The sequence below is a fragment of the Eptatretus burgeri genome, chromosome 2 (genome assembly GCF_056783735.1).
Source record: "Eptatretus burgeri isolate ZD-2024b chromosome 2, Ebu_testis_v1, whole genome shotgun sequence".
In the NCBI taxonomy this organism is placed as follows: Eukaryota; Metazoa; Chordata; class Myxini; order Myxiniformes; family Myxinidae; genus Eptatretus; species Eptatretus burgeri.
In genome coordinates, this window is record NC_140962.1 from 129,802,670 (window position 1) to 129,818,292 (window position 15,623).

Sequence of the window (15,623 nt, forward strand, 5' to 3'; positions counted from 1 at the left end):
TTGCAGGTGGCACGCAATAACATTACCATCTCGATTTCCTCCTTGAATTTCTTGACTACCATCAGCATTCGTATCTCGATTAATTTTGAGCTCATGTTGTCTGTGTACCGTGACAAAGCTGCAAATTTATGGGAGTTCTGGTGACCTCTGAACTGCTTCACTTGGCCTTGATTCCTAATTGAATCTGATCCGACTAAAACTGCAACCTGGTAGAGTCCAGCAGCTGGCGTTTCCATGCTGCACGATCATCCTTCAAAAAGGGTGTTCAGCTAGTTGTGGCATCTGATTATTATCTGTCTGCATTATTATCCCACCTTTGGAATGAACTTTCACTTCCATTCTCTTCCATCTCATTCTTCCCTCCAGGTCTGTTTCAGAATGCACTACTCTTCTGCTATTTTAACAGACTGCTCTCATTTCGACCTCTCCTTCATCCCTTGCCTAAAAAATCCAACTATCACAGCGCTTCTTCTCTCCATTCTCTGAATTCGCCTTCATTGCATCCATCAAGAATTGTGTTAAATCGCATCTCTGACCAAAAACTTTTAAAAACCACAGTTTGCTATGAATGTTCGCTTTCCATCAACCATTCTTTTTTACCAACTTCAGTGCCAACTCACCCTCACTCTCACTCTCAAAGCAACCATCCCACTTTTCTCCCTCCAAGCCTCCCTCTCACCTCTCTCAAAAATTCCCCCCTCACCTTTCTCCCACCTTTCATCCCCCTCACTCATCCTTCTCAAAGTTGCCCCCCCCTCTCATCCACCAAGCTGCCTCCTTCCACTGCCCTCTCACCTCCATCTCTTCACTCCACCTCCTCAAATCCTCAACTGCCTTCTTCCTTGTCTCTTGTCCCCCTCTCCCCCAGCACCACAGAGCCTTTTCTCCTCCTCATTCGGCCCCTCCCCTCGCTATTCTGCAATACCCCACACTCTTTCAACAACCCTCCTTACCTCCCCCCTCATCCCTTATCCTACCCTCCCCTCCCCCTCCCCCTCCACCTCCTGCACCCAAAGCCCCCTCCCCTACTTCTTCATTAAAATTGTGGACCTCAAATATCCGGGGCCTTCGCTCAAACCTTTCAGATCTTTCCATACAGGTTGCCACTGACAAACCAGACATTATCTGCCTAACAGAAACTTTCCTCTCCCAAGACGTGTCTGACTCCCAAGTATCTCTCCCTGGTTACTCCCTCTTACGGTATGACAGACCTGAGCCTCGTCCTGGTGGAGGTGTTGCTCTCTTCATCAAAGACTCTATTCCTCACTCTCCATGCACTGCTCTCACTCCCCCACACCCCCAGGAATACCTCTGGCTTCGGCTTCCCTCCACTCCCACCTCATGTTTATATGTGTACTGTACCGTCCACCGAACAGTGATGACTCCATCGACACCTCACTATCCGAAAACATGGACCATCTTCTATCTTCTCATCCAAACTCTCTCTTCCTCTTATGTGGTGACTTCAATTGTCATCACGCCAGTTGGCTAGGTGTGGGTACCTCTCTCACCTGTCATGGCACCTCAGCAAAAGCTTTCTGCGACTCGTTAGGACTGACTCAATCGGTCAACTTCCCGACCCGGATCTCAACCAATGGTACTCCATCTCTTCTGGATCTGATTTTGACAAATTTCCCTGACAATATCTGCTGCTCTTCCTTCGCTCCAATTGGTTCTTCTAACCACGTCCTTGTCAAAGTGGATATCTCTGGCTGTTATCAGAGAACCACCTCACCGCCGTCGAGTCTGGCATTTCACTCAAGCCGACTGGCAGGGTCTCTGAGCAGCCATCAAACTTACAGACTGGTCTCCTATCACTACTTTCTCAAACATCAACTCATCCTGGAAATTCTTTCAAAGAAACTTGCTCTCCCTCATGCACAGATTTATCCCCTCTCGTGTTCAGTTGTCTTACCCTTCCTCCCGCCCTTGGTTTACTGAAGCTTGTTGATGAACCACCATCTCAAATCATACCCATCCAAAACTATGATCTTTTCTACCCCATTAACCCTCCATCCTCAAGCCCACTCTCTTCCAAATTTCCAGTCCCCCCCCCTCCTGAGAGTGCTGTTTGTGTCCCTCCCCCCTTCTCTTTCTACTGTTCCTTATATTCTGCTGCCGCCTGATCCATTGAGTGTTGTCGCTCTTCCACAAACCTTGACTTTACATACAAAGAAAACCACAAGGTTGTATTTGATAACTCTTGGATATTGTATGTTTACTTTGAGTGCTTTTTCTCCCCCCCCCCCCAAATTGTTTTGTAACCAGCTATCCAGTTTGTCCTCAGTGACGAGTTCAGCCACCTCCGGCCAGAGCAACGCCAGGCTCTGCTACACGTAAGGCCAGAAAGACTGCCTCATTCTGTGTCAGGCAATAAAGAACCTGTGTTGGTGCAGTGAGGTTTGATTATCATTTTAATTGTTTGCTATGACGGGAAACGAGAATAGTTTTTGCATAGCATTTGTAAGATTTTCATTTTTTTCATCGCGTTGTCCTTTTAATCTTGTAGTCTTTAGAAACCGAGATTGGTCTGTTTGACCTTCTCATCTGAGCACACAGCGAGTAACACTGGATCCCACGTTTTCAAACCGCATGGACTGTGTTGATTTATCAATTGTTTATTCGTGGCCTAATCAATGTAGACTTATACTGCAGATGTCTTCTAATGTCTGCACTGCATGTATTTTGTGTAGAAGCTCCTTCCTGGTCCTGATCAATGTTTGTTTTTGTTTTTTGTTTTTTTTGGGGGGGGGGGGGTTGTTTTTTTAAATCCCGCCAACACCATAGTTCAAAAGGAAAAACCTCGTATAATTCTTGGACCGTTTATTTTTATTAAAATAATAACAAGTGGTGCCAAGCACAACAAATCCCACCCATTTATTGACGAAGTTATGAGCGAAAAACGATTTTCACCTTTTCGTGACGTGACCTTGACCTTTGACCTAATTGGACCCAAAAGTTAATGGGGTCGTCCGAGGTTCATTATCCACCTGTGGATACAATTTGACAGTGTTTGAGCCAGCCGTTTTCCCGTAAAGTTGTATTTTCGTAACTATGTTTTAGTTTTAATGGAAAATTTGTAATTTTGACCGATGACCATGACCCCAAAACTTCAGACCCTACAGATCTTCACAAATATGCATTTTTAGCTCGCCTGTTCAAAGAACAGAGAGCTATAGCGATACCCCGGCGTGAGCGTCAGCGTCAGCGTGAGCCTGAAAATGTTAAAGTATTTGGTGCAAGTTATTTTTTCCTTTCTAATGTTTTTATCTACCACACCATTTTTTATACGCCCGATATATATATATATATACATATACATATATACATATATATATATATATATACATATATATACATATATACATATATATATATATATGTATATGTATATATATATATATATATATATGTATATATGTATATATATGTATATATATATATATATATGTATATATGTATATGTATATATATATATATATATATGTATATATATATATATATATGTATATATATATATATATATGTATATATGTATATGTATATATATATATATATATATGTATATATGTATATGTATATATATATATATATATATATATATATATATATATATATATATATATATGTATATATGTATATATATATATATATATATATATATATATATATATGTATATATATATATGTATATATATATATATATATATATATATATATATATATATATATATATATATATATATATATATATATATATATATATATATATATGTATATATATATATATATATATATATTGTTACGTTTGAGGGGGGGGGTATGCATTCAAAGGGTAATTAGGATGTTTAATTAGGTATGCCATGCTGTTCGAATTTACCAGGATCTCGATGTAATAAGTAGCGATTCAGTGGTGATAAGTTGTCTAGTAAATGTTCATTTCTTCAAGAGGGAAATGATAAATGTCACGTAATTAGATAGGGACACGGGATAGGGTAAGTGTGTCTGCGTAAACACCTTTTGGTATTCTCTGAAGACTGGCCGTGACGTCACAGGACAGTGCAGCGGATGACTCCGCCCCGTGATCACGATTGGCGGAAGGCGATGGCGGTGGGCCAATAAACGGCTCGATTGGGAGTGACGAGGACGAAGGATAAAAAGGTTCTGTTCGGGGTCGAAAAGGAAGAGGAAGAAGATTACAACCAGAACGATCGTGTTTTTTTTTGGTGTGGAAGCTGTGGCGGCAGAGAGCGTCCTTGTGGTTGTGCTGAATTGATCGTGTTCTTGATCGTGTCTGGGAGCCTTGCCGAGCCTCGTGCCTCGCTTTGGTTGGCTCTGGGGTTCTGCTGACTCGGAGTGCGGGGTCGGGCGGCGGGCGGACCTGCCTCCCTCTCCTGCTCGTGGCTCGGCGCCGGAGCTGGTTCCCTGGCGGCTGTGGGCGGACTTGGGCCAGGACCAGGAGGTCGACAGCACCGCGGTTTCTTCTGCCCCCCTGACGAGAGCAAGGCCGGCTCGTCCGACGCCGATCCAGGGACAGTTGCGTCCACACCACGGTCCAGCCTGACCACCAGAAATAGCTACGGTGTGTGTGTGTGCGTGTGTGTGGGTGTGTGTGTGTGTGTGTGTGTGTGTGTGTGTGTGTGTGTGTGTGTGTGTGTGTGTGTGTGTGTGTGTGTGTGTGTGTGTGTGTGTGTGTGTGTGCGTGCGTGCTTGGCGTCTTAGAGGGATTGAGAACTGTATATTCATTGGAATTGTCTGTGTTTTTTCCCCACGCCCGATCCCACACCATCCCGTCGAATTGCCCCGGATCCCTCCTCTTGCCGAGTCTTGTTATTTCTGGTAATAATAAAAAAGAATAAACGTCATCAACTCGGTGAAAAGCGACTCGTGCCACCTTCCTCGTCCCGTTTGCGGTAGAGCGATTAGAACCGCCATGTTTGGGTTATAAATAAATAAACCGCCTCCATCGTTTCGGCTCATTCTACGTTGGCGGGACTGTTCAAGTCCCGTGGACGTCACAATATATATATATATATATATATATATATATATATATATATATATATATATATATATATATATATATATATATATATATATATATATATATATATATATATATATATATATATCGGGGCGTATAATGTGATACCTGTCGTCTGTCTCTGTCTGTCTGTCTGTCTCCGTCCGTCCGTTCCTGTCCACACTCTAACTCCCAAAGTTTTCACCTTTCACGTTTCATATTTGGTGCATAGGTACAGACTGTGGAGATGGTGTGTCTCAACATACGTTCATCATCTGAAGTGGTTGCCATGGCAACCAGGATGCTGTTTTCCATGTAGTGGCAGAATTCTGTAGATACCTTCTTGTTCGGGTGTATATTGTGCTCACTTGCTCTCTTGTTACTGATTACAATATACAAATACATTGTTTGCTTTAAAATTATTTGGATCAGACTTCAATGCAATGCTTTATAAAGAATATTAATTATTAGACAAGTCTTTTAAAAACGATAAATGTATAAACAGGTGAGCATTGGGTGGCTTTGACACCAACTCTGGTTTACTATAGGAATGGGTCGGATTATAAGTGACAAATAGAATAAGGTTCACTATAAGCTTCGTTTGAAGTAAATCAGATCATGTTTGACGAAGTTATGAGCGAAAAACGATTTTGATGTTTTTGTGACCTTGACCTTTGATCCAATTGGACCCAAAAGTTAATGGGGTCGTCCAAGGTTCATTGCCCACCTGTGGATTAAATTTGATAGTGTTTGCTAAAGCTGTTTTGCTGTAAAGTTGCTCACAGACAGACAGACAAACAAATAAACCAATGTCACCCTCAGGGTGACCCGTATCTTGCCAAAAGGTGACCACGTGTGACTTCTTTAAGGTCACACTGAGGTGAACAGAACTGCTATTCACCAGGAGCGACTCCTTGAGGAATATCTGCCTACGAGAGATTCCGATGAGAATCGTTCTACAGAGTAACCATGAAAAATATGCGTTTGCCTCATAACGTCACCAAATGACGTCATAATGTCTCAAGCTTGACATATCTAGAAAGCACTCATCGAGGTGTTCAATTTGAGGTACTACACGATATGGTTCCTAAAACTTGAAAATTTGACCTTGGGGTCAAATATGTTTGACCTGAGGCGCTAACCATGAAGGTCAAGGCCAATCGCCACCAAAAATTAATCAGCTGAGCGCCAGACCATGAACTATATTCCCATGAAGTTTGAAGACTATCCGATCAAAATTACTCAAAAAATAAGGGTTTCGTCGACTCCCCTGATTTGCGACAAAGTGACCTTGACCTTTGACCTTGACCTTCAAAATTTTATGCGCTGAAAGGGACCTCTATAGGCCTCGGATATGCGAAGTTACAAAAATTTCCAATGATAACTGTGCTCTGCAGAAATTTTTATACGTGATTACAGACAAACAAACAAAGAAAGAAAAAAAAAACATACAAGCTGTCGAACATATCTTGCAAAAACTTAGTTTTGGCAAGATAATAAAATTTTCATGAAAAATCCGTTTTTTCGTCATGACGTCATCAAATGACGTCATAGCGTCAAACTTTTGACAGATCTGGAAAGCACTTATCAAGCCATTTCTTACGAGGTATTACTCGATATGGTATCTAAGATTTCAAAATTTGACCTTGGGGTCGAATATGTTTGACCTTAGGCGCTAACCATGAAGGTCAAGGCCAATCGCCACCAAAAATTAATCAGCTGAGCGCCAGACCATGAACTATATTCCCATGAAGTTTGAAGACGATCCGATCAAAATTACTCAAAAAATAAGGGTTTCGTCGACTCCCCTGATTTGCGACAAAGTGACCTTGACCTTTGACCTTGACTTTCAAAATTTTGTGCACTGAAAGGGACCTCAATAGGCCTCTGATATGCGAAGTTACAAAAATTTCCAATGATAACTGTGCTCTGCAGAATTTTTTATACGTGATTACAGACAAAAAAAAAAAAACATACAAGCTGACTAACATATCTTGCAAAAACTTCGTTTTGGCAAAATAACAAACAAACCGGACGATTACAATATCCCGCTCCCTCCCTCCGGGGGGCGGGATAATAATCTGACATTGATCTCAGGCTCATAGAGGAGCTTGCACAAATTTTGTTATGAATTTGGAAGCTTACTGCACACAACAGCCAGAGTCCTTATAGCTCAGTTATATCGGTAAAGGCCCGGTCACACCTTGACGTTTTCGCCAACGTATGTCGATTTTTGAATTTTTTTTTCTAAAACGCTGGCACACGTTGAATACGTTATGGGTAAGTTTTGATAACATTGAGAGCACGCTGAAAAACACTGCCATACGTCGTTGTACGTTGGCTTTAAACGTTGTACTTTTCGGTTGTCCTCAAATTTTTTCATGCTTGAAATTTCACGACGTATGCCGGCGTATGACTCACACGTTCCGCTACGCTGGCCACAAGTTGTATGCACGGTCTTCGATCGTTGACAGACGTCAACACATGCTACTTGTAAGTTAATCATAAGTTGAGACACGCCGAGGTAATGTTTAGCGTACCCGAAACTTATTTCTAACCTATGATTAACGTGTTGTTGGCACGTTACGCGATCGTTGCCACACATCGACAGACGTTACTTTTAAGTTACTCATAGGCTGAAAGACGTCGGTATAATGGATCGTCCTTGCGTCAGCGTCCACGGCCACGGCCAGGACACTTATTTGCAGCATTCTTCAAACTTTTCTTCGGCATGACGAGGATGTTCACACTTCGATGTCTAGCTTGGCTATGATTCCAATTGTCCATCGGCAGCGTCTATTTAAAATAGTCGAGTTTGAGCGTTTTAACACGTTCAGAAGAAACGCTTCAAATTTCAAAACCCCAGCATCAAAAAACAAAGGTGAGTGACAGCAATTTAAATCGTTCATTGTAAACAATGAAAATAGTTGAGTGGTGCCGTTTAAAAGTCGTTGAGTGTAAAAAAAATCCAATTGTTGAGCGCAAGCGTCTACTTTCAATAGTGGAGATGCAGCCATTTAAATCGTTGAGTGGCAGCCTATGAACCTACCCGTGGACACGCGGACGCAAGGACGATCCATCATAACCCACACCCTCCCCCTCACACTCACCTACTACTGCCAACATGAACAAACTACTACTACTAATACTAATACTAATACTAATACTAATACTGATACTGTTACTGCTGACATGGACATCGACTCAAAAAGGAACTCGAAAACACTGTTGGGTTCCCCTTTTATGAACACCATTTTTATATACCAATTCCCAAAACCGCTGGGAACACGTCTTTATATGGCAGTTGTAAGCTAGAAACACATTAATTTTTTTTTTTGTCGACCGGAAGACGTCATTGGAATACGTCTACATACGTCGATGTGTGTTGGGACTACGTAAAGAATTGGTTCAAAGCACGTCAAACATAAGTTAGAAATAAGTTTCGCGTAAAAAAGACATTACCGCAACGTGTTTCGACTTATGAGTAGCTTATAAGTAGCCTTTGTGGACGTGTGTAAGCGTCCACATATCGTGTGTAAAACTTATCCCCATCGCATGCGGAACGTGTGTCATACGCCGAGTACGTCGTAAAATTTTGAACATGTTTAAAATTTCTTGACGTACTCTACTTACTATGACATATGATAGCGTACTTTAGCGTTCTACTCACGTATACCAAACTTACTCGTACCGTATTTGACGTTCCCCAACGTTTTAGACACATTTTTCTTAGGTCGGCATACGCTGGCAAGATCGCCAAGGTGTGACCGCGATGTTGTCACTTCCATTTCTACGGCAGTTATGATTCGAATCGTTGTGCGTCAGCCTTTTAATAGGCTACGTCACGACATCGTCGGCGATGCGTGCAACACGCTATGCCTAAGTTAGACTATCGTTGGGCATCGGTTGTGTAGGCCGACAACAGGTTCAGCATTCGTTGGTATAAGTTATCTATAACACAACGAAACGTTCTGTGTCCATTACTAATATGTTATGCATACGACCAACTCGTTATGAATACGTCTGAATCTTAAAAAAAACATCAAAAGTTCAACGTCAGCCAGCGTTTTACATACATTTTAATACGTTGCCATCACTGGCTAAAACGTCAAGGTGTGACCGGGCCTTAAATGTGTGTTTCTAGTTAGGGTCCCGTCCCTCGTCTAATGGGAATTAAATGTACGTGCGCTGCGGAGTTATTTTGATAGGTAGGATTTTTTCATTTTACATCACCTACAACAACACTCTGCTCTCGGCATTCTTTGCGCGCTCGCTGGCATGTGGGCGTGTCTGGAATTCCATGCCCCAGGCGGTGTGCGTTTCGATGTGTATTTTGCACCGTATATGGTCACAAAGCGTTTCGCATCAGCTGCACGCCAAATAAGGGTATGCGTCGTTTTCCGGCCAATGGACGACAAGCAGACCAGAGCTGGGGCAGTCTTTTACAAGAAGGTGGAGCCGGGACACGCCGTCCACCCAAAGGGAGCAGGCCACGGGGGCGGATGAGGCCCAAGAGAAAAGCAACAAAGGGGAAGCAATGAATGATTCAGGCCAGTCTACTCGCGTGCGCGTCTCAGTCCAATCTGCTCGAGTGCGCGTCTCAGTCCAGTCTGCTCGAGTGTGCATCCAGTCTGCTCGAGTGCGCCTCTCTGTCCGGGTCTGTGGCTGACTGCATCGCGCGGATCCGAGGCGTCTCGTCTGGCGCATTGCTGCGGGCGGTCGACCATCTCATCTCGGGAGATCATCTCGTATCGCCTGCCTGCGAGCCGGAGGAGCGTGCCAATGCCCGATGCTACCCTCCGTACCTAGTGCTTGGAGCGGCCTCGTGTTGCGGATTCGAGTCCCGTTACCCCAAGATCGTCGAGAACCACACGAGGTGGACAGGTCCAAGCTGGCTTCTCTTCCCTCAGCCCGTCCTCCCTCCGAGCTGACGAGGTCCATCACTTTCTGGGCATTTGTGTGTGCGTGTGTGTGTCATTGGGCCCCGTCTCCAAGTAACAACTGTGTAAGTGCTTTCTTTGCTCATTGTACATTGCATTTCTTATAGTCATGATAACTCTGCTCTTTGTGTGCTTCCCCTCCCCGATTATTGTAAAATAAATTCCCCTTTTGTTGAATGTCCCAGCTCGTCCTTGTCCTTTCTGCCATTGGTTTGCCACGGTGCGTATTGGGGATTAGGAAGGCCATTGCTGCTGTAGTTGTGCATTTGGACAGACGGACCTCGGTAACCATCCGCTCGGGTCACGCACGGTTCGAGCACGGTAACGGCTTGTCCCGCTCGAGCTCCGTTGAGGGTGTGAATTCCCTGGAAGCTTTGCTGCATGGGTTTTTAGGTATCTTGAAGTTTGGCAATTAACCCTATCCCACGCGGTCAAATTATTGGCGATTCACGGTCCTGTAAGGGACCCGTACCTTTCCGATTTCTCCGAGAAGCACAATCCAGATTCCGGGTGTTCGGTGGAGCCGACTCTACTGCTCCGCCTCGCGGTCGTGCTCGCCGCCGACACCTGGCCCAACAACAAATTGGTGTCAGGAGTGGGATTCGAACCCCTCCGCCTCCGTAGAGAAATTCACGGGATTCGGACCGGGGTGCGGAGCAAAACCCCCCCGTTCCCTCCAAATTACGAGCGAGTGAAATTATTCCCGGAACGCAACATGGCGGACCAAGATGAGTTGGGGCAGGTGGGTATAGACCTAAGTTTAGAGGAACCCATGGTCCAGGACAACACCGTGCAGGACACCTCCATGCCAGAAGACTTGCCCCCGCAACCAAACTCAGAGGTAGCAATGGGCGCGAGGGCGGTGGCGGCATATAACCCCCCCCTCCGTTAAAGTTCCCCCCCCCCGACTTCTGCCGGTTCCGCACACCATAATGGCGGATCGGCTCCGCCGAGTCCATTTGACATAAACCGGTTGGGGGAAATGTTGATGGAAATGAAGAAACAAATGGATGCGAGTGCGCAAAACTTACAAGAAACTAGAGGGGGAGCACTCGGGAGATTGCAAAACCTCCGCCACCAATACTGCTAGGTCACTCAAGTGAACCTGATATCCTATTCATTCAATGTGACGTCAACATTGCTCACAGAGTTATAGTTTGCAACATTCCCTTTTACTTTTAACTTTTACATACTCAATTCATTCGTCATAACTAGATTCCTTGACACAGAAATTGATTTTACGTGGGTATATCCACCTGAAGTTCCAAAATCAGCCGCATTTATAATTTTGGCATATTTTTTGTTGGAAATCACTTGTAATATTGTTGCGGATTCGCGCCCGCCGGCGTGCGGACGGCCACGTAACTCGAATCGCGGCACGTCGCCCACCGGACGGACAATCCAGTCGTGACCCTCTCGGACTAACGCCGGGAACTAGTCACGGGTGGACCTTTCGGTCTCACCACGATCGTGCCAATCGGCCCCCGCGTGGGATAGGGTTGCTCGCCAAATTCGACCTACCTAAGTACCCACACGGAGGGTAGACCGGGCGATCGCACCTCGCCGCAGGTCGACTCCGGACACGGGCCACTTTAAGCGACCCATTCCGTACTATCGGGATAACCGAGCGGTGTTATTCGTCGGCCTCGACGGTTCGATTAATTATCGGGCGTTTTAGCCCACGACCAACCCTTTACGTGAAGCAAGATGGAGATTCATTGAAAGAAAAGACGAAGCGAAGCGGGAAAACAGTTCAACATAACTCGCATTTATTTCGCGATGAACGGGAAGCACACATATACAATTACACCAAAAGCACATGTAAAAGGAGAAGAAACACAATATTACACAAAAAGCAAATATAAAAGAGAAACACAATGCAGAGCTATCCGACTACCGAGCACACGGCAACACTTATAGAATTTTACTTCACAGACGGCGCCGACAACACAGATACCCAAAGCAAAAGAAAAAGAACCACCCTCAAGGATGAGGGGGGTAGGCGGGCCTGGGGCCGAGACCGTGTCGGGCCTACCCGTCTGATGAGACGCAGAGCGGCGGTGGCGCCTCAACTCCGCGGGCCTCACGGACAGTGTCTGGTAGGGGGTGGGAAAGTGGCCCCCTTGTCGCACTATCTCAGCGCGGGGGGAAACAGGAGGGGGTTGTTGATGCTCGGGGGGGAGGAGGATATCACCCTGTCTCGGGTCCCGCGACGAGCGTCTCCACCTCGACCTCGGTCGCGCCGCCGGCCTCTCCCTCCGCCGCTCCCCGACTCCGACGCGAGCACCCCCTCGATCGCCTTCGCCGCCGCCACCTCTCCACAGCTCCGTCCTCTTCTTCCCAGCTCCACCGACAACTCCCAACCGCGAACTCGAACTCTTTGTCTTCTCCCCTCCGAACTGCGAACTCTTACTCTTGTCTGACGAACGCAGCCGTTTATATCCCCCGTGGCCTCGCTCCCCCACCTTTGACCCTTTACCTCCGACCCTTCACCTCTAACTGGCTCCCCATTGGACCGAGGAAAAGTGGGCGTGAATGCTTTTTGATCCATGAATTTGCATATAGCGACCTCACTCCAACGCCCTGGAGGCGAGGCCAAATCGCCCCACGCTCTCCGATAGGACGGAACAGAAGTGGGCGTGAGTCGTTTTTGATCCGTTTTTCTCGGAAAGCCTGTGATGTTTCTGAACACGCTGCTCGGTGCGCGCCCTGCACGAGTCCAGTATCGGTGCCCACAAGTGGCGCAAGAATGGTGGTGATGCGATGGTGGCGAGTTGTGACGGTAAAGGTCGTGGCTGTTGTTGTGAAGCGGCGTTGTGGTTGGTGGTTGTTGTGTGATGGCTGTTGAGATGTGGTTGGTGGTGGTAGTAATGGCGGCTGGTCCAAATAAAAAGATAGTAAAGAAAAACGGCTATCCTGAAGAGTCGCAGCCCGACTGAATGACATTTATTCCCTCTAAACAACGGGTTTGGGCCTAACTACACATATACTTACAGAGATATCTCACCTAAGGGACCTGAATGGTGGTTTGCGAATTTCGTCAACCACAACAATATGTAGAAATGCAAAAAAAAAAAAAATCTAAATTTTGTTGAAAAAAAATTTGCTTAATTTTTTTTTTCTCGAACATTTTTTTTTTTGGGGGGGGGTTGTAAATCACTTAAAACGTGTAGAAATGCAAAAAAAAATTCAAATATTTTTCCAAATTGGCCGCCATAGCGGCCATATTGGAATTTGGACCAAGTCCAAAATCTAATGGCATGATCCTTGGACCAGACCTAACCCCCCCCCCACCAAGTTTCGTCGAAATCCATCGCAGTTTTTCCGTAATACTGTTCACAAACAAACAAACAGAAAGGGGTGAAAACAGTAACCTCCATCCATCTTCGATGGCGGAGGTTAATAAAAACAAATGCGCGAGCGATGGATGCCAAAATGGAGGTGAACACGCAGGCACTGAGGGGTGATATGCGAACACAGCGGGGTGAGATGCAGAGCATGGGGTTGAGTCTGCAGGCGGGCATAAAAGGCATAATGGCGCATGCACGTGGGGAAACGACCGAGTCGAGGACGAGTGTGGAATGTGTCCGGCCCGCGATGGAGACGGTTAAGGTCGAGGGGACGAGCGACGCCACCACAATAATTGGGGAGACCGAAACGTGTAGGGTGAGACACAAGGCGACGACGGAAGAACCAAAGGAGGTGACGGAGACGGAGAAATTAATAGAGACACAAGGGGAGACAGGATTTAGAAATAATGACGGAGACACACGAAGCAAAAGAGGGGAACGAATTAAATGAAACGAAAGATGAGCACACACACATGGAGTTAGGGAGGGACAATGGGGTTGAACTCGTGTAATGTCTCGTGACCCGGTTTGAGCATCAGGTTAACCTCCCTCAGGAACAGGGGGAGATGGTCTATCTTTCCTCATCTATCTTTAATGGAGCAGATGCGTATATGGCTATGTCTATACGTAGATATTGTTGTGGACGTGGGTTGGCTAATTCAGCCTGGCGTGTCTGTGAAAAGACCATGGACTCTGTCTACAACACTCTCCTCTGGCCAGATTTTCGCTCACAGGGTCAGTTTACCATACCTGTGAGATGAATGAAGCAGATGGGGAACCGTGTCTGCAACTGGTTAATGGATGTCAATTGGCCGAGCAAGCCAGAATTCACGTCGCACCCTATCATCTATCAAACCAATTAATCACTTGAGCCAATTGCCCCATGAGCGCAATCTCTGCTCAAGGCCCTGTCACACGTTGACGATTTAGTCAGCGTATGCCGACGTATGAAAAAATTTGTCTAAAACGCTGGCACACGTCGAATACGTTATTGGTAAGTTTTGTATATGTTAAGAGTACGCTGAAGCACGCTGGAATACGTCGTAGTACGCGGAGCTCGTTGACAAATTTTAAGCATACTCAAAAATTTTTGACGTATGCCAGCGTATGACTCACACGTTCCGCATACGCTGGCCATAAGTTGTAGGCACGTTATGCGATCGTTGACACACGTCGACACACGTTACTTGTAAGTTACTCATAAGTCGAAACACGTCGAGGTAATGTCTTGCGTACCCAAAACTTATTTCTAACCTCTGAGTAACGTGCTTTGAACCTATGTGTAATGTATCTCCAACGCATATTGACGTATGTAGACGTATTTGACGTCTTCCGGACGACCACAGAACTTACTGAACGTGTTTCTAACTTACAGCTACCGTAAAATGGCGTATTGGCAGCGTTTTGGGGAATTGGTATGTAAAAATGGGCTTCACAGGAGGAACCCGTCAGTGTTCCAGACTTCATGGTTTTTTTCTTTTTCTTTTTTCTTTTTCTTCTTCGGCATGACGGTGATGTTGACACTTCGATTTCTGGCCTTCCACGGTCACCGCCTGGCCTTCCGCTGTCACCGTCTGTCCTTCCGCTGTCGCCGTCTGTCCTTCCGCTGTCGCCGTCTGTCCTTCCGCTGTCGCCGTCTGTCCTTCCGCTGTCGCCGTCTGTCCTTCCGCTGTCGCCGTCTGGCCTTCCGCTGTCGCCGTCTGGCCTTCCGCTGTCGCCGTCTGGCCTTCCGCTGTCGCCGTCTGGCCTTCCGCTGTCGCCGTCTGGCCTTCCGCTGTCGCCGTCTGGCCTTCCGCTGTCTGTGTCCCAGAAGAATCGATACTTATTATGGTGGTGGCATTCCATTCATGCAAAGTGTAATATGTGTTGTTTGGAATGAAAGGTTTTTTGGTGGTGAAAATAAACAGAATGTAACCCCTTCTGTCCATCAATTACGTTCCACCTCAACCGTTATTTGTGCAGACTTACAGGGTTATTTTCGTCATGACCTATTTTCAATAATGACTTGATAACGATGAATGAAGGTTTTCTATGAGAGATGGGAGTCGAACGACGAAGGAGATGAAAGGATGAACAGGTGATGTGACATTACGAGAGCTGAAAGGGTGAAGCTTACTTGTGGAGGCATGAAGTGTGGAGATGAAGACTGGCAGGGAACGGGATATTGGATGATTACGGGATAAATAACTGGATAGAATCGTGGATAGATAGATGAAGAAGGGGAGGTCCGAGCTAAACTCACAACACTTATATCCCCCAAACCTCTGAGATACAGGGAAGGTAATCGAATCTGTAAATCTAATTCTGAAC

General features: G+C 45.6%; 1 protein-coding gene across 1 annotated transcript in view; it reads left to right on the top strand.

Moving 5' to 3' along the window:
- Positions 1-15,623, top strand: part of SMC3 (structural maintenance of chromosomes 3) — a 98,095-nt gene that overhangs the window by 8,486 nt on the left and 73,986 nt on the right. Inside the window, exon 4 of the mRNA XM_085871207.1 lies at positions 2,269-2,336. Within this exon, the coding sequence (XP_085727333.1) occupies positions 2,269-2,336 (68 nt within the window). The remainder of the gene's footprint in view (positions 1-2,268; positions 2,337-15,623) is intronic.